The following is a 15467-nucleotide window of genomic DNA, read 5'->3' as shown; positions in this document are numbered from 1 at the left end:
GAGAACCTCGTGTATCTCAGATAGTTTACACTAGCTGGACATGAGGCTGCCCAAGTGCCTGTTTGAGTTTTGTGGCTTTGCTCTCTCGAGGCAGCCTGTCTAGCCTTTCAACCGCAGGTCCTCACCACTGTCATCCAGTTATTAGTTTTTAACACAGTGCTTTCTGAAGTGCTCTGTACAGACAGCACTGAGAGAGACTTGGCTGTTCCAAAGTGAAACTGAAGTCATTTAAGGTTTCTCTTATTTTCCCCCAGTTCTGACAGCGAGAGGCAGCAGCCCTCTCCAAAGGGTCGTGCAGAAAGTGATTTGTGCTGCAGAACAGTGTTTTCTCACACCTGGCTTTCCCTTATGTGACGGAAATGATGATATGTCCCTCGTCTTTAGAATTATTCACTATGTCTTTTTCTTGCTGCGCCACACACACACACACACACACACACACACACACACACATCCAGCCTTCTGTTCTCATTCTCTCTAAAACACAAAGTTAACTTAAATTGAGAAGCTGCACAGGCAGAAATGGCTGAGAGGGAAGGAATAGTGAGGAAGACTTTCCCAAGAACATTTGAATGCACTCCTTTCGACCCCGTCTACTTGTCAGTCACAGTCACAAAAGTCCCGCCCCTTCCTCCGTTTCAGACAGCTTTCAAGAGTGTTGCCTGAGACAGATGGAGGGAGCTGAGAGAGAGCGATGAGCGACTGTGAGAGTTTGTATGAGACTCAGACAGAGCGAGTGAGGTAAACCTATGCCCTCTCACTCTTAAAGTGGGACTCGCTCCAGGCAGTTCAGCATCATAGCGCACACCAGGCAGACACATCAATTCACAGGGTCTCGGTCGGGGCAAAGTCCCTGCCTCTGACATTATTTGCCAACAAAACATCCAGGTTCATTTTTTTCAAGGGAGCTGAGAAAGAGTGAAACAACACCATGCTGACTGAGAGGCTGTCTTTAATGGGTAACGTGATAAATCGGCTGTAAACCAAATAATTAATGGGCTGTTCTTTAAAAGTTTTTCACACGCCTTTAAGAGGAAATGTCTAATTATTCAAACTTACTCAGCCTGCAGTAAACGTGAATAAAATTGCAGGAGAATCAGAGCAAGAGTGAAGGGAAAGGCTTGCAAAATGACAGTGAGGCCTGCTATGATGTATGGTCTGGAGATCTTGGCACTAACAAAAAGACTGAGTTGGAGCTGAGTGGAAGATGCCAAGATTTTAACTGGAAGTGACCAGGATTGAAAATTAAGGATTATAAATGAAATGGAGAGCTCAGGGTGAGCAGTTTGGAGACAAAGTTAGAGAGGCAAGGCTGGTTTGGACATGTGATAAACCGGACAAAGACTGTTAAAGATGGAGCTGCCAGGTAGGAGGAAGAGAGGGAGACCTGTGGATGTAGTGAAGGAGGACATGCAAAGGGTTGGTGTGACAGAGGAGGATGCTGAGGATAGGATGAGATCTGCTGTGGCGAGCCCCAGAGGGAGCAGTTGAAAGAAGAAGAACGAATCATACTTAAAAGCAAATATGACAAACCACAAGCAAAAATATTATGATAAATACACTGGTATTGCGTGATTATTTTTTTAATAACAACCCTAGAGCCGGCACCATTATCAACTGAGTCACAAGATTATTTTTATACAGTCAGCATGGGATGAGTAAACATGTGAGTCACTTTCAGATAGTCTTGCGAGGGGAGCATTGGTGCTTTTCAGTTCCTGTGTGCATGTGAATATTTCTGCTTGCTATTTGCACACCATTATAATCCTCAGACTCACAACAGCTGCGGTCTGGCAACCGCTCAGCCTTTTCATACGCGGCCGACATCCACGAAGGCAATTCTGTGGCAAACTGACATGTTTCTCTCTCTGCGTCTCTCCCCGCAGTCTAACGGCATGCTGAATAAGATATGTCTGGAACAGAGCGGCCCAATGGTGAACAAAACACAAGTGAAAGGAGGGGGAGGAGGCGGTGGAGGGGCTACGTATGTATTCAAAGTAAGAAGGAGCTGAAGGGGATGATGATGTGCTCAGAGATTTTATTTTTAGCAACTGCCCATTTATACGGACGTTGATTCCATTGATAGTCCAGTAAAAACTATGTGCAATAAAGGGATTTACTGATTGTACCATTTTGAGCCATTATAGATGTTTATCTCTTTGTTTATCATGCTTTTGTTGAAATGTGTACTTTAAAGTCCTTGAGCTTCACGTTATTCTGTCTTTTTTACATTTAGCCAGCAAAATTGATCGGCCAGTAAAATCAATAAATATCATTTTAATAGTACATTCAGGGCACTGCAGCATTCATCTGATTCCTGGCATTGAGGTATTTTTATTGGCCTGCTGCTCAGTATATGAAAGATTATAATTTTAAAGAGCCAGCACCCCAATCTAGGACACAGGTCTTCATATCCATGTGTTTACTCTCATCACTGAACAGATGATTTGACCAGTAGGCCAGTCTCCTTAAAACCAAGCAGGCAAAATACGCTTATTTGCTTTCTTGCCAAGAGTCAAAAGCGAAGCGTCTTGTGGACAAAAAATGTGTGTGTAATCTAAGCTCAAAGAGAAGGCCTGTTTTCAACTCGGAAAAAAAATTGATATATAATCACAAAAGACCTTCAGGTTGGATTTAGAATTGTGTATTTATTGTACAAAGTGTCAGGAAGAAAAACCTCTCAAAGCTGCTGAAAGGATTATGATTGCACCGGAAGCCTTGTTTTTGAATGGTACATCAGAACGCTTTCAGACAATAAAAATAAATAAATAAGCAAACAAGAGAAAGGAAGTCTAGCATTCAGCTTGGGGAGATATTTCAGTTGCTGTATAATGATAATGATGGACTTTGCTCTTGTGAACGACGGCTTGGAACCAAAAGGAACAGAGGAGGTAACAAAAACCTCCACCGCTAAAGCTCACTAAATGAACTCTAATTGGTTTACTCTGTACAAAAACACTCTTTTGGTTTTCTGCTGGTTCCTTGAGTCTCACTTTGAGGCTCATCAGTTTGTATAGATTAAACAAATGAGAGGTACCTTGTCCAGTGAGCGTAAGCTGCGGTGGATTTCCCAGGTCAACCAGCTGCAATTCTCGTGTTTGTGGACGAATTTCCCAAAAAACATAACCACACCTTTGAAGAGCAAATCCTGTGCCACTACATAAAGTAACTGTTATCAATACTGACCCAGGTGGACAGAGAAGTGTACATCCCTCTCATCATCGCTGCTGGGGGAGGTGGCCGGGGATACAGCAGCCAATCAGAGACCCAGCAGGAGCAAATGGACTATGACCCTAGCCAACCTGGACGCAATGGGAAGTCACACGCTGCAGGTATGCTACACACAGCTTTGATGTAAGTGTTGGTTGTATTTGTATGTATCACAGCTTTGTTCCCCTGTGGGAAAGTGCACTCTTTGTGACTGCAGTTATGTGTGTGTGTGAGTTACAGAGCTGGGTACAGGGAGAGACAATCTACTGTGTGAGTTTGAGTTATAGAGAACAAGATAAAAAATGGTTGAAATAATGAGAGTAGATGAGTAATGCAGTGTGTATGGCTTATCTTTCCTCGCTCTAGGATGAGCCAGGCTGTGTCTGTTCTGTTTTCTTCTGCGTGCATGCAAAATAATAAAGTTTACAATTGGGCTTCGACAGTGGAAGTGTTTATTTGCATGTCTGCCCGTCCTCGGAAACACACCAGTTTATCCTGAAGGTGTTTACTTCCCACCTCTGTGTGCCAGCATTTGTGTTATAACAAAAACAAACCGGCGCGGCCCTCCTCACGACTCGCCTCCGAGTTTGCTGGGCAGAACTGCACGCTCCGCTCTGCTGGTGTAACGTCACATCCACACTCGCTGCAGGTTTCATTAATCATGTGCTTCAAGGAGCAGCCGAAAAGCATATAAGGTATTGATTTTTACATCTTCTCAAAGCCCAAGGTTTCAGTTGGAGGAAACTCTGTGAATAAAAAAATGAAATGTTAGCGGTGTGTGGAGGCTGCTGGGACGCTGGGATTTTGGGGTTGGTTTTTTGTACCTCAGGTTTTGGGGGAAAAATTAAAAATAAAATTGTCTGTTGTCAGCTGTTATAACTAACGGGTTAGTGATTGCTGTGTATGTACATACTGTATGCCGATTGGCCACAACATTTAAGCCACCTGCATAATTATATCCTCCCTCTAGTGCTCGCATCAGCTCTGATTCTTTGGCATATAGACATGCGACCTCTGCGGGTATCCTGACTCATAAAATCCAGACTGTCTTTCCAGTCCTTTGGATTGCAGGCTAGGGCCATAAACTGGAATCCAGTATATGAAACCAATGCAGAACTGCCATAAACCGGCACTTTTTCTAATGGCCAGCAGGGGGTGTCTCCTTTGGTTGCAAATTGCAACTTTTATCTGCTTCCTTGTCACAAATGATTCCTACAGAACATTTGATTCCTGATGCGGCCCAGAATTGAACCAGCAACCTTTGCTTCCCAAATAAAAGGTGTTTAATTTGCTACACCGCAAAGAAAACGCTTTATTGTACATATAAACTACACGATCAAAGTCAAAGGAGCTTGCAAAGAAAAGCGTCTGGACTTCTTTAAGTTGCTTGAAGACGTTTCACCTCTCATCCGAGAAGCTTCTTCAGTTCTAAGGTCTTCTCGGATGAGAGGTGAAACGTCTTCAAGCAACTTAAAGAAGTCCAGACGCTTTTCTTTGCAAGCTCCTTTGACTACGATGACCTGGATGACTGAGAACCTTCACAGACATACACGATCAAAGCTCTTAACTTTTATATTTTAAAGACGCCCATATGACCATTGAATTGTCATCACCTTTAAGAAATACCTGAAATAATAATAGTAGTGCTTGAATAAACTATATGATGGCTAGACAACCTTGTGCATTTCTGCTGAGTTACTAAAGTCTATACGCGTGTGTAATACACAGAATAATATTATAATCTGTGATATTTTGGAGGGTTTTGCATTTACTTAATATGATCGCAACTTCCCAGTATCACCCTTAGCAAAACTGAGTTTGACACCACTGCTTTGGGGCATGGCTAGTTAAGTATGATCTTGCTGTGTCCGTGGTTTTGCAGTCAAATCTACCTGTTAAATAATGTGTCAAAATGCTCATGTTAACTAGAGTTACTTCACAGTGGTTTCTCTTGTTTGTGGGACCCTGGTAGATCTGTCGTGTTACGACTGAATCTTGGAGAATTTTGGGATCTGCTGAATTTGGAGTCAGGGTCAACGCCTTGGGCAGTTTTTGTGATGCAGTATCCTGCTGGCAAAAGCAGCTGATCTCGTTAGCCGCCAATGCAAGATTTGGGTTGCACGTGTCAAAGTAACATCCATGACTCAAGGTGTCCTAGCAGAACGCTGCACTGTAACGAGATGATCAATGCTACTCGCTTCACTTGTCAGTGGTTTTAGTTTTGTGGCTGATCAATGTATCCGTCTCTACTTGGTATGCATCTTGTCTTCTTTGCCTGTAGACATGCAAAAGTACTTTAATATCATTTGTCTCTTTCACAAACTCAGTCTTATTCACTACATGTCACTTCTACACGCGCTGCACTTTCTCCCTGTCATTATCAAATGTGTGTTATGTTTGGCGACAGGTGGAGGAGGAGGTTGGAATGACAGCGCTCCTGTCAGCCAGGGCGGCAAACCACTGGTGCTCGGGGGACAGGGAGGGCAAGCCTGTCAAAAGTTCTGGCAGACCCGTGGCGGCTTTGGAGGTGGCGGAGGTGGCTGTATGTCCGGCGGCGGTGGCGGAGGCTACAGAGGTCAGTTTGAGAAGATTTCACAGAAAAAAAGTTTTAATAAATAAATTGCCTTGAGCTGTCAGGTACGAGCCAAATGTGAATCTTGTAGGACCATCTGTGTTTTTATAGTGACTGTGACAGGATGGCAGAGTTCATACAGATCAGGGATCAGACCCAATCCCAGAGACAGCTGCATGTCCTCTTCCTCTTACTGCTCAATCGACTGCAAATTGATCTGGATCAGAGTTTCCTCATATATAATATATATGTAGCATATGTATCGTCTTGTATTAAGTATAGTTTTTAAAGCACTTTAAGCTGATATTTAAAAATTCAGAGGAAGTCTGACTAACAGAAAATCTTTGTTTTTGTCCCATCCTTTAGTTTTTATATGGATGATATTCAAAATGTGTTGATTGCAATGATTTCTTTGCCTCCTGTGTTTTCCAGGTGGTAACACCTCTGCAGATAACAACCCTAAACATGATGGTGAGGATGGCTCGTCCTTCTTCAAGGGAGAACCCTTCATCCACCCCCTTAAAGGTAATGCCAGGTGATTCACATACAGCCAGGCTAGTCAGTAGTCAGCACCTATCATCAGCATATTAGCATGCAGCATTTGATGCCTTTGTAGTGTCTGTAGGTGAGAGTTAATGTGTTTGTACTTCACAGAACGATGAGAAAACTGTTTTTGCAATTGACATTTTAAATTAGTTTTTTTCATGGTACATTGAGATTGCTTTCAGCAGAATAAGCAGAAGAATCTTGTAGAGGTGTGTAGAGCAAGAGGAGATCGGGATGCTTCACTCAGCGAAATTTAAAAAAAAAGGTGCCTCTAAAAAATAACACTGCAGATGTGGACAGCTGTTCCATAAAGGGACACTCTGGAGCATTCACTTTAAACAAAACATATTGTTTTATTGATTAACGTGCCTCCAGATGGAGACAATAAACCGATCTGTAAATTAATCTGGTTGAAACCTGTTGATCCATCACTGCTAGATTTTTCTTGTTTTTTTGAACCTGGTATGAAGTGAAGTACAGCCTGACTGTATAAACATTAGGGGTGCAACAATACTAGTATCGATATTGAACCGTTCGATACAGTGCTTTCGGTTCGGTACACATATGTATGAACAATACAAAATTTTTAATTTATTTTATCAACTTTCCTTCTGAGGATGCTGTCTGTGTTGAGCGCTCAGTGGATCTGCGTTTGACTACTCCGCCTAGGCTCAACAGTGCAGCCTAGGCGGAGTAGTCGAACGCAGATTCACTGAGCCAGGGCAAGCTAGCGAGACAGAAGTTAAGCTCCCCTTGCAACATGGCAAATTGAACCTCCCCCACCCTAATTCAGATGTGGCGTTTGGAACTATTTTGGTTTTCATGTGAGTATGACCCTGAAGGTAAGCGCGTCATGGACAAAAGTAAAACAGTATGTAGGATGTGCCACGCAATGCTCAATTACATTGGTGGGAACTAGTGCGTTAGCGCAGTTAGCTCGTTAACATGGGGCCATCTGTGGTAGCTCGTTAATGGAGATTTGCCGTGTTGTGGCGTTAAAGTCATTTCAACGAGATTAACGCTGACAGCACTAGTGGGAACACAACGAATATGACTGCACATTTACTCTGATATCATCCTAGTGCAAAGACAAGTGTAAGCAGACAAAAACAACAAGCACGCATGCTACAAACTGTACCCGAGTTATTTAGACAGCCGTTAGCACAGGATTCTCCTCATGGGGACCTGATATGTTTAATATGCTGCTGAGAATATAGCCCAGAAGAAGCGTATAGTACAGCTTTTATTTTGGAAAGAGACATTTCTCCTAATAAACTCTCTTTTCCAAACATGAGTGATTTCTGGATCAGATAGATTTATTTTTTTTATTACTTTGTTTCAGCAACATTAAATTTAAAAAACTGTACTTTTGAGTTAAAATATATATTTATAATTTTAATAAATGACAAATTAAAAAGGCATGAACATATTTTTTTTGTATCGAAAAAATATCGAACCGTCACACCAAAGTATCAAACCGAACCGTGAATTTTGTGTATCGTGGCACCCCTAATAAACATCTATACATGTGTATACATCACCCAAGACTTTATCTTTGCTCAGTTTTATAGAGATATACGCCATTTATGTGTTTGTTGGGCAGCTGAGGCATCTGCGGAAAAGTCTTTGCTAAAAGGGGGGGAAAAAAGGTAAATAGAAACACCGTGTACTGCATTAATGACATGTTTTCCTGAAGAGGAACAATACATGATTGCTTTTGCACCACAAAAGATATGCAGTCCAAAGTGCCGGAAACCACCTTAGTGTGAAGTCTGAGTGACAGCATCACTTTGTGTCTCAATGGAGATTCAAGATTCTGGCACATTTTAAAACCAAGTGTTAACAAGGGCGCGTTTCCCATTTAGGAAAAAAAAAAAGGTTTTGACTCAGATTCATCTATTTCTTTTGCAGAAATGTCACTTGTGACAATGGTGCGTCTCAATTTGTCAAAACCTTTCAAGGAAATCAAGGAAATTAATCTCCTTAATAAAAAAGCTAAATTTTGTTTCATTAAACCGCACAGAAAACATCAGTTTTAAAACCAAAAATCTGTCGTTTTCAGTCTTCTGTATTTCTAACTCTGGCTTTGTAAGTACAGAAGGAAATTTCAGCAAAATTCCAAATTGTAATGCACCATTAGAGATGTAATCCAGCGCACATCAGCTGCTCTCAGAATCAACCCTTATGGCTCAGCTGATAGGCTTTTATGTATCCAGTTTGCACTAGACCAGCGGTCCCCAGCCTTTTTTGCTCCACGGACCGGTTTAATGGCAGACAATATTTTCACAGACCGGCCTTTAAAATGTGGAGGATAAATACAACAAAACAAAATGATACGACCACGACAAAAACTGTGGTATTTTGTAAATATAATAATAAACACAAATTCACTGTGTAACTGTGTAACTTTATTAGCAGCGCCCCCCTGAAATGCGCCTACAACATTGAGAGGAACATCCTCCTCTCTGCTCCTTAATACTCTCTGGTCGCTATGGTAACGCATAAATATTTCTTTCAAAATAAGACACACAACTACAACACGGGAAAAGACCCAGGGAAACCGAGTTAACGATAAAAACCCTGAAAACCATAAATTTCACACCCGAGCTTCAACTCTCGCGTCCCGGTACCAAACGACTTGTGGCCCTGTACTGCTCCGTGGCCCGGGGGTTGGGGACAGCTGCACTAGACTATTATGCAATTCACCTCTACACATTTATACTTCTTTCATGTTTGTACAGCAAACATTGTGGCTCTAAAAGTCAAATATCAAAATGCTACTTTGGATTTCTTTAAGTTTAGCTAAAGTGTTCGACACTTTATGCCATAATATATATATATATATATATATATATTATATATATATATATATATATATTATATATATATATATATATATATATATATATTATAATATTCATTTTGTCTGCATCTTCACATTTTGTTTCATATTTTGTCCTTCAGTGTCTACTTGCCACATTTTTCAGGATGTACCAGATAGCTATAGCTGCACTTTGGCAGTATTATAACAAATGAGATGTTACCCTATGTGACAGGTAATGCAATTAAACAGGCATTTATAGCCATCCATATGAGTTTTAAACTGTTCACTTCCTGAAACCACTGCAGCAGAAGTGTTGTATGGATTCACAGAGAGAAAGTGATGTAAATTGCTGTTACACAGTGAGGGGCGGTGAGGGAAACATCAGACTTCACTCTATCTTAATTAAAGTAATTGTTTTATTATCTCTTGCCAACATCATGCACATGCAGACAGCAACTTCAAAATGGCTCCCAATCCATTTCCTGCTCCCTTTAAATACTCTAAAGACACACCTTCTTAATACAGACTGGCCTATAAAAGAGCTGCAATTGAGGCAGGCTTCCTCTTTACTGGGAAAACAAGATGGCCACCACAAAGGTAACCTGCAACACTTTGTTACTTAAATGCTTCCCAACAATTGCAGCTGGGTAATCCCCCAAAAGGCATGAATTGTTATCAAAATACACAAATGGCTTATTGTAATATCTGTAATGTGATAACTAAAAAGAATATCATCCGAGTAAAGGTCAGGTTTAAGGGCATTGCTGTAAGTCGTAATCACAAATCTCTACGGCATCAATTTCCTTTGAGCTGCACTGGGAGATTCTTGAGCTCAAACAAAAACAGTGGGTAATGCAGGATCGCCCTGCTGTGTGCACTGACAGGCCTAAAAAGGATCAAAAATGATTTTGGTAATATTGACAGAGGCAACAGTTTGCAATACGGATTCCTAATCCACCGAATACGGCATACTGCTTCAAATCCTTTGTAATACAGATAGGGTTGCACAGCTGGCCACTAGATGCAGGGAGGCACCGAGGAGAGCGTGAATGTTATTAGAAGCCAGGAGTATATAAATGAGTCTCTGTCGATGCACCGGTGTGTAAGAGAATGCCCAGTTTTTCATGAGTATGGTAAGAGACTAAGCAAATCATTATTCAAGAAGCTTTTGAGGAGAAAAATCATTCCTCTTTATCAGGATTCTTGTCTAGCGTTGATAGTGAAACAACTGCAGCACAGCACACAAAGGTATTTTTATTAGAATATTATATTATTAGAATATAAGTCAGGTGTGCCAACAGGATGTCTTAGAAATGTTTGTAACAATAATCATCACCATCTTCACTTCACGAACATGAAGGAGCACTGAGCACGCCTGTGTCTAAAGAGCCACAACACGCCTTGATATTAGTATGCAGTCAGCAGCTGTTCTCGACACATTTGTATTCCTCCTCAGAGCCGTCTCTGTGTTTTTGGGTTAGATTTATGTATTTGTACGTATAAAGCTGATAACAGAATGATGAGAGAAAATAGATTCTACAGATGAATGCATTTGCTTTGCTTGCTAAACAGTACAGAATTTCACAACCAATAACTAATCTGTGCTGCACTGCCTTGTCCCTGCTTGCTGTAGTTCGCAATCAAGAGAACTGGTTTCCCCAAATCTGAAATAAAATAAATAACGTTGTAAAAAATCTCTTTTAAAAGTCTTTGTGGCTATAAGCTTTCGGGCTATGGAGGGCAGAGAGGTTGCGGATTTTTCTTCTAGCCAGAAGATCTTTTTTTCTGATTATTCAAACCTCCATTCACAATCACTGAATTCATCTATTTTAGGCAAGGCTGGGCTGTAATGGAAATCTGCAAGCTCCCAGTTCCCCACGCAACAAAAGCAACCCACCTGCCTCTATAAACTGCTCTACAGCAGTTTGAACTGGCCAGATAGTAAATGCACGTAGATAAGAGTAATATGAATATGATCATTTTTCTGCAGAAAACCTTTTTAAATACATATAAATTTCTGGCTACCAAATTAGAGACAACAACTCAATCAATCAAACAAATGTATTTCCGTAGCGACAGCCGCCCACCAACGAGCACCAAGTTAACATAATGAGCTCTCGCTGGGTTAGCCTTAACGAAGTAATGTTAGTCTTTGCGGGGGAGTGTGTGTGTGTGTGTGTTTGGAGCATTTCCACAACAAGCTGTTTCATTGACAGTCAAAGTGGATGGCTGTCTTTGAGCTGCTTAGATAAATTTAAACTTTCATCCTTAAAGCTCTCAAGTTCGACATTGAACTCGGGGTCAAAGTCAGAGGTCAGGTTTTCTGAAAATCTTCTGAAACTCAAGAAGGAAGTCACTAAGGATTTTGAAATTGTATTGATCTACTAAAAATTTAATACAAGTTTGAATCTCAGTGACCTTGACCCCAAGGCTTTGTGAACAGAAGAACTGGAGAAAGATGCAACAGTGTTTCATGTTATAAGATGTAAATACAAACAGAATAGAGCAATTTGGAAACTATTTAAACTATATGTTTAATTAAAAAGAACTAAAAATTGGGAAACTTGAAGGAATCATGAATGAGATATGACGCCTCATCCAATGTTTTTCAAATTTACACCATGATGTTCCAAACCCAATCAAATTTCTCTTTCAGTATTTGATGTTTACCTTTTAATATAAGCGTTATTTGATTTGCAGGTCACCGTCTTCTGTTTTTATTTACCGCTTACACAGTCTCCTTTCTTTCTGTGAGTGAGGATACCATATGCTGGATCACGATGGCGTGGAGAGTGAAACCTTGGGAAGTTTTTCTTTCTTTTTTTTTTTCTTTTTTTTTCATAGATCCTTTAATCAGGACTATTTCGTGTAAATTACATCAGGAGCGTTATTGAACTTTGGCTCATTTAACCAGAGAACATCCTACAGCCATCTAATCAAATCCTGTTCGCTTTAGAAACCTCTGCTCTGCCGTGTTTTTGTGACTGTGTGTGTGCGTGGATGCCTACAGGTATGGAGGGGGATGGCGAGGTGATCATCAGCCCGGTGCAGAACTGCAGCCACTGTGAGAGCAATGAATGCCACGAGATAGACATAGATTCCACAATCTGCTTTTGTGATGAAGGCCTCACCCTGGCACCGGATGAAGTTTCCTGCATCAACGCCACAGGTATGACACAGGAGATAACAGTAGTGGAGCCCAAGTAATGAAGAACTAATTCTATCTGTTCCATGCAAACGTATGAAATGATCTGAACACACAAATGAGCTGAATGTAATTGTACCTATAATAGGCTGCGACTCGGAGAACAGATAATGAATTAATCCACAAAAGTAATTAAGCCTGGAAGGCTCTGTACTTTATTGAATCTTTATCAGGGAAAATGTTTTTTAATAGCGCTTCAATCATTCGTAATAATTATCAATACGTAGGATAAGCTAACCTCTCACTGAAAATGAATGTAACCATAGCAGTAATAGCTGTGTGGATTCCTGTCCTGTCGTTTCACTGTCGGCGCTGCAGTCAGATAAAGGCTCTTTATCTCAGGATGTCAAGGATAAAAGGTTTCACCTCGGTACTGATGTGGTGACATTAGACTGTGGATTGTGAATGTGTTTCATAATGGGCTTAATGAGCCTTCATGGAGCTAGCTTTGCCCATTAGGCCCATCGACTAAAAATCAGCTTTCAGAAATGTCTGAAAACTGCGTTCTTCTTGGGTTAAACTCTAACAAGCCGGTGTAGACAAACCCCTACAGACCCAGAATTGCCTCCTCAATTATGATTTGTAATCTCAGGCAGATAACACGTTTATGAATGTAGATCTGAAATGAATTAATATGGCAGAGTGTCACTTTATAATTTCAAGCAAAATAACAGGGCTTTTACCATCTCAATAATATCTTAATGACCTAGACTGTCTCCTCAACCGATGATTTGCAAATCTGTTCTTTGTAATGACAAGCGGTAGATAATTCTGTGATGCTAGGTCGTAAAAAGGTCACAATCTCAATATGGTGTCTCTCGGTGTTCAGATTTGTTCCTCGGCTTAGACGAGCGAAACGATCTCCCCTCCGCACAGAAAAAAGGAATTGACATGCAGCGTCCGTCGCCGCTCCTAAGCTCTGTTGTGTCATCGCTTTCACATCATTAATTAAGTCGGGGATCAGTGTGGTGAAGTGAATGTTAATACTCCTCTGAGGGAAGATAACAACTGTATGACACCGTTGTTTCCCCTTGTCCTGCAGAAGTGTCCAAGCAGCCTCCATCTCTCTCGCACCTGGCGCTGGGTCTGTCTGTGGGCACCTCGGCGCTCATTGCTGCCCTCCTGCTGGCTGTGTCCGGAGTCATGATAAGTAAGTGTTGACACATCTTTGTCAGCAACTAATATGAATTTTAAAGAATTATTTGGTATCGGCAACGGCCAAAATTATTCTGCTTGATAATTTACAGAATTTTTACAGTGAAAATTGACATGATCTGCAAAAGCCTGGATCAGCAAGTGTCTGCACTCGTTTTATTCTCATTGCACTTTTTCCTCCCTTCCTCAGCTTTGCAGCTGGGGTTTGTAGGTGGAGGAGGACACAACATAATTAATTTGAGACTAATTTCAGGAGGTGTATTCCCTTGTTCACTCATTCAGTACTTCCTGCTATACATAGTGTTTTGCTCTGTAATGAGCACTGTGATTTTTAACACTTGACTTGCCCAATCACTGAACAAGTTATACGCAGTCGTACCACAACGCAACATACTCTATTAAATATTACAGATTTTATTAGGAGATTGTAAGAGAGGGTTGGGGTTCCAGAAAACACTGGGACTCTGTGCAAAATGTGCATGAAAACAAACTGCAAATCTAATAAACCCATATTTTATTTACAGTAGAACATACAAAGTTAATGGCAGCAACATGTCTTAAAAAGTTGCCACAGGGACATGTTCACCATGGTAACATCCCCTCTTCTTTTAACAACAGGCCATAAACATGTGGGAACTAAGGAGAGCAGCTGTTGGACTTTTGGGAGAGAAATGTTCTCCCATTCTTTTCTGATAGAGAATTCTAGCTGTGCAATAGTCCTGTTCGTCTTTGTTGCATTTTTTTATTTCATGATGATCCAAATGTTTTCAGGGGCTGCAGGAAAGCCAGTTCAGCAACTGGGCAATTGTGCTATAAACCCATGCTGTTGGAATAGATGCACTGTGCTGTTTAGCATTGTCTTGCTGAAATATTAAGGTCTTCCCTGATCAAGTCTGGATGGGAGCAGACTTGTGTTTTCCTCTCATTGATACCTTCAGCATTGGTTGTGCCTTTCCAGATGAGCAAGCTGCCAATTCCATAGGCACTAATACACCCTAGTACTATTTGAGATGCACGGTTTGGCGAGCACTGATAATAAGCCATATTGTTCCTCCCTCTATAGTGTCTAAGCCTGAGGTTGGCACCTCAAGTTAGCAAGCCACAGGGTTGTACGCCATGAATTTGTTCTCACTACATGGTGGATACAGTTCAGAGGTTCACGGATACAAGCTTAAAGCCAAATGTAAACCCGACATGATTTCTTTTTTCATTTGAGATGTTTTTATGATCACCCTTTTTTTCTTGTTTGTTATACATTTTGAAAAAAAACACATTTTCACTCTGCATGAAACTTCTCCAGTGGTCCCTGGCCCATCTTAAATGGCCCTTAGCAGGCTGTTTCCAGAATGGGAGGTGAGCCTCGTAGCCATCACAAATATCCCTCTGCACGCCTGCTTTCAGACTATTACCGCCAGACATACAGTATACACTCATTGAGCCATCACTTGCAGGCTGACGCATATTTTCAGACTCCCACCTACACTTTTGAACGCACATTAGTGGACGAGGCAGGGGCAGACGAGGTGTGGGACAACCTCTCTGATGAATGAAACACGCTAATGATGGATGGCTGCTTAGCCAGCAGCTGACAGCACTCGTACATTAGACAGCACTTGGTAAATAAATAACTCCCCTACACACACATAAGCACACACACAAATGACTGTCCCTGAAGCTACTATGTTCACAGTCCAGGTTGAGGCTTCTAGCACTAAAAAGTGTGAAGTTTGCTGTGTGTGGGTGTGTGAGAGAGAAACAAAGAGCTGAGTTTTCATACTTCATGCTGTTCTCAATGAGGTGCATGCATTTGCAATATTGAGGGAAAAGATGTGAGCTCTTTGGGTCTTACGCTTTGGGCCCATTGTTGTTTATGCACTTTATATGTGTTCATGTATCTAACAGGTGCACATGTACAGTGGTTGAAAAACTTTAAATCTGAAACATGCTCTTTCTGA

At 41.2% G+C, this 15467-nt stretch overlaps 1 protein-coding gene across 1 annotated transcript in view; it reads left to right on the top strand.

Moving 5' to 3' along the window:
• alk (ALK receptor tyrosine kinase) overlaps positions 1-15467 on the top strand; it is a gene marked incomplete at its 5' end in the record, with an annotated part of 158890 nt that overhangs the window by 123293 nt on the left and 20130 nt on the right. The window contains 6 exon segments of the mRNA XM_014337279.2: positions 1887-1997; positions 3191-3332; positions 5618-5785; positions 6215-6307; positions 12163-12321; positions 13400-13507. Of these exon segments, the coding sequence (XP_014192765.1) occupies positions 1887-1997; positions 3191-3332; positions 5618-5785; positions 6215-6307; positions 12163-12321; positions 13400-13507 (781 nt within the window).

This window comes from Haplochromis burtoni, unplaced genomic scaffold (genome assembly GCF_018398535.1).
Source record: "Haplochromis burtoni strain Fernald_Lab_line unplaced genomic scaffold, NCSU_Asbu1 Contig_174, whole genome shotgun sequence".
Classification (NCBI taxonomy): domain Eukaryota; kingdom Metazoa; phylum Chordata; class Actinopteri; order Cichliformes; family Cichlidae; genus Haplochromis; species Haplochromis burtoni.
Note: the sequence above shows the minus strand (reverse complement) of the source record. Positions and strands in the feature narration are given on the sequence as shown.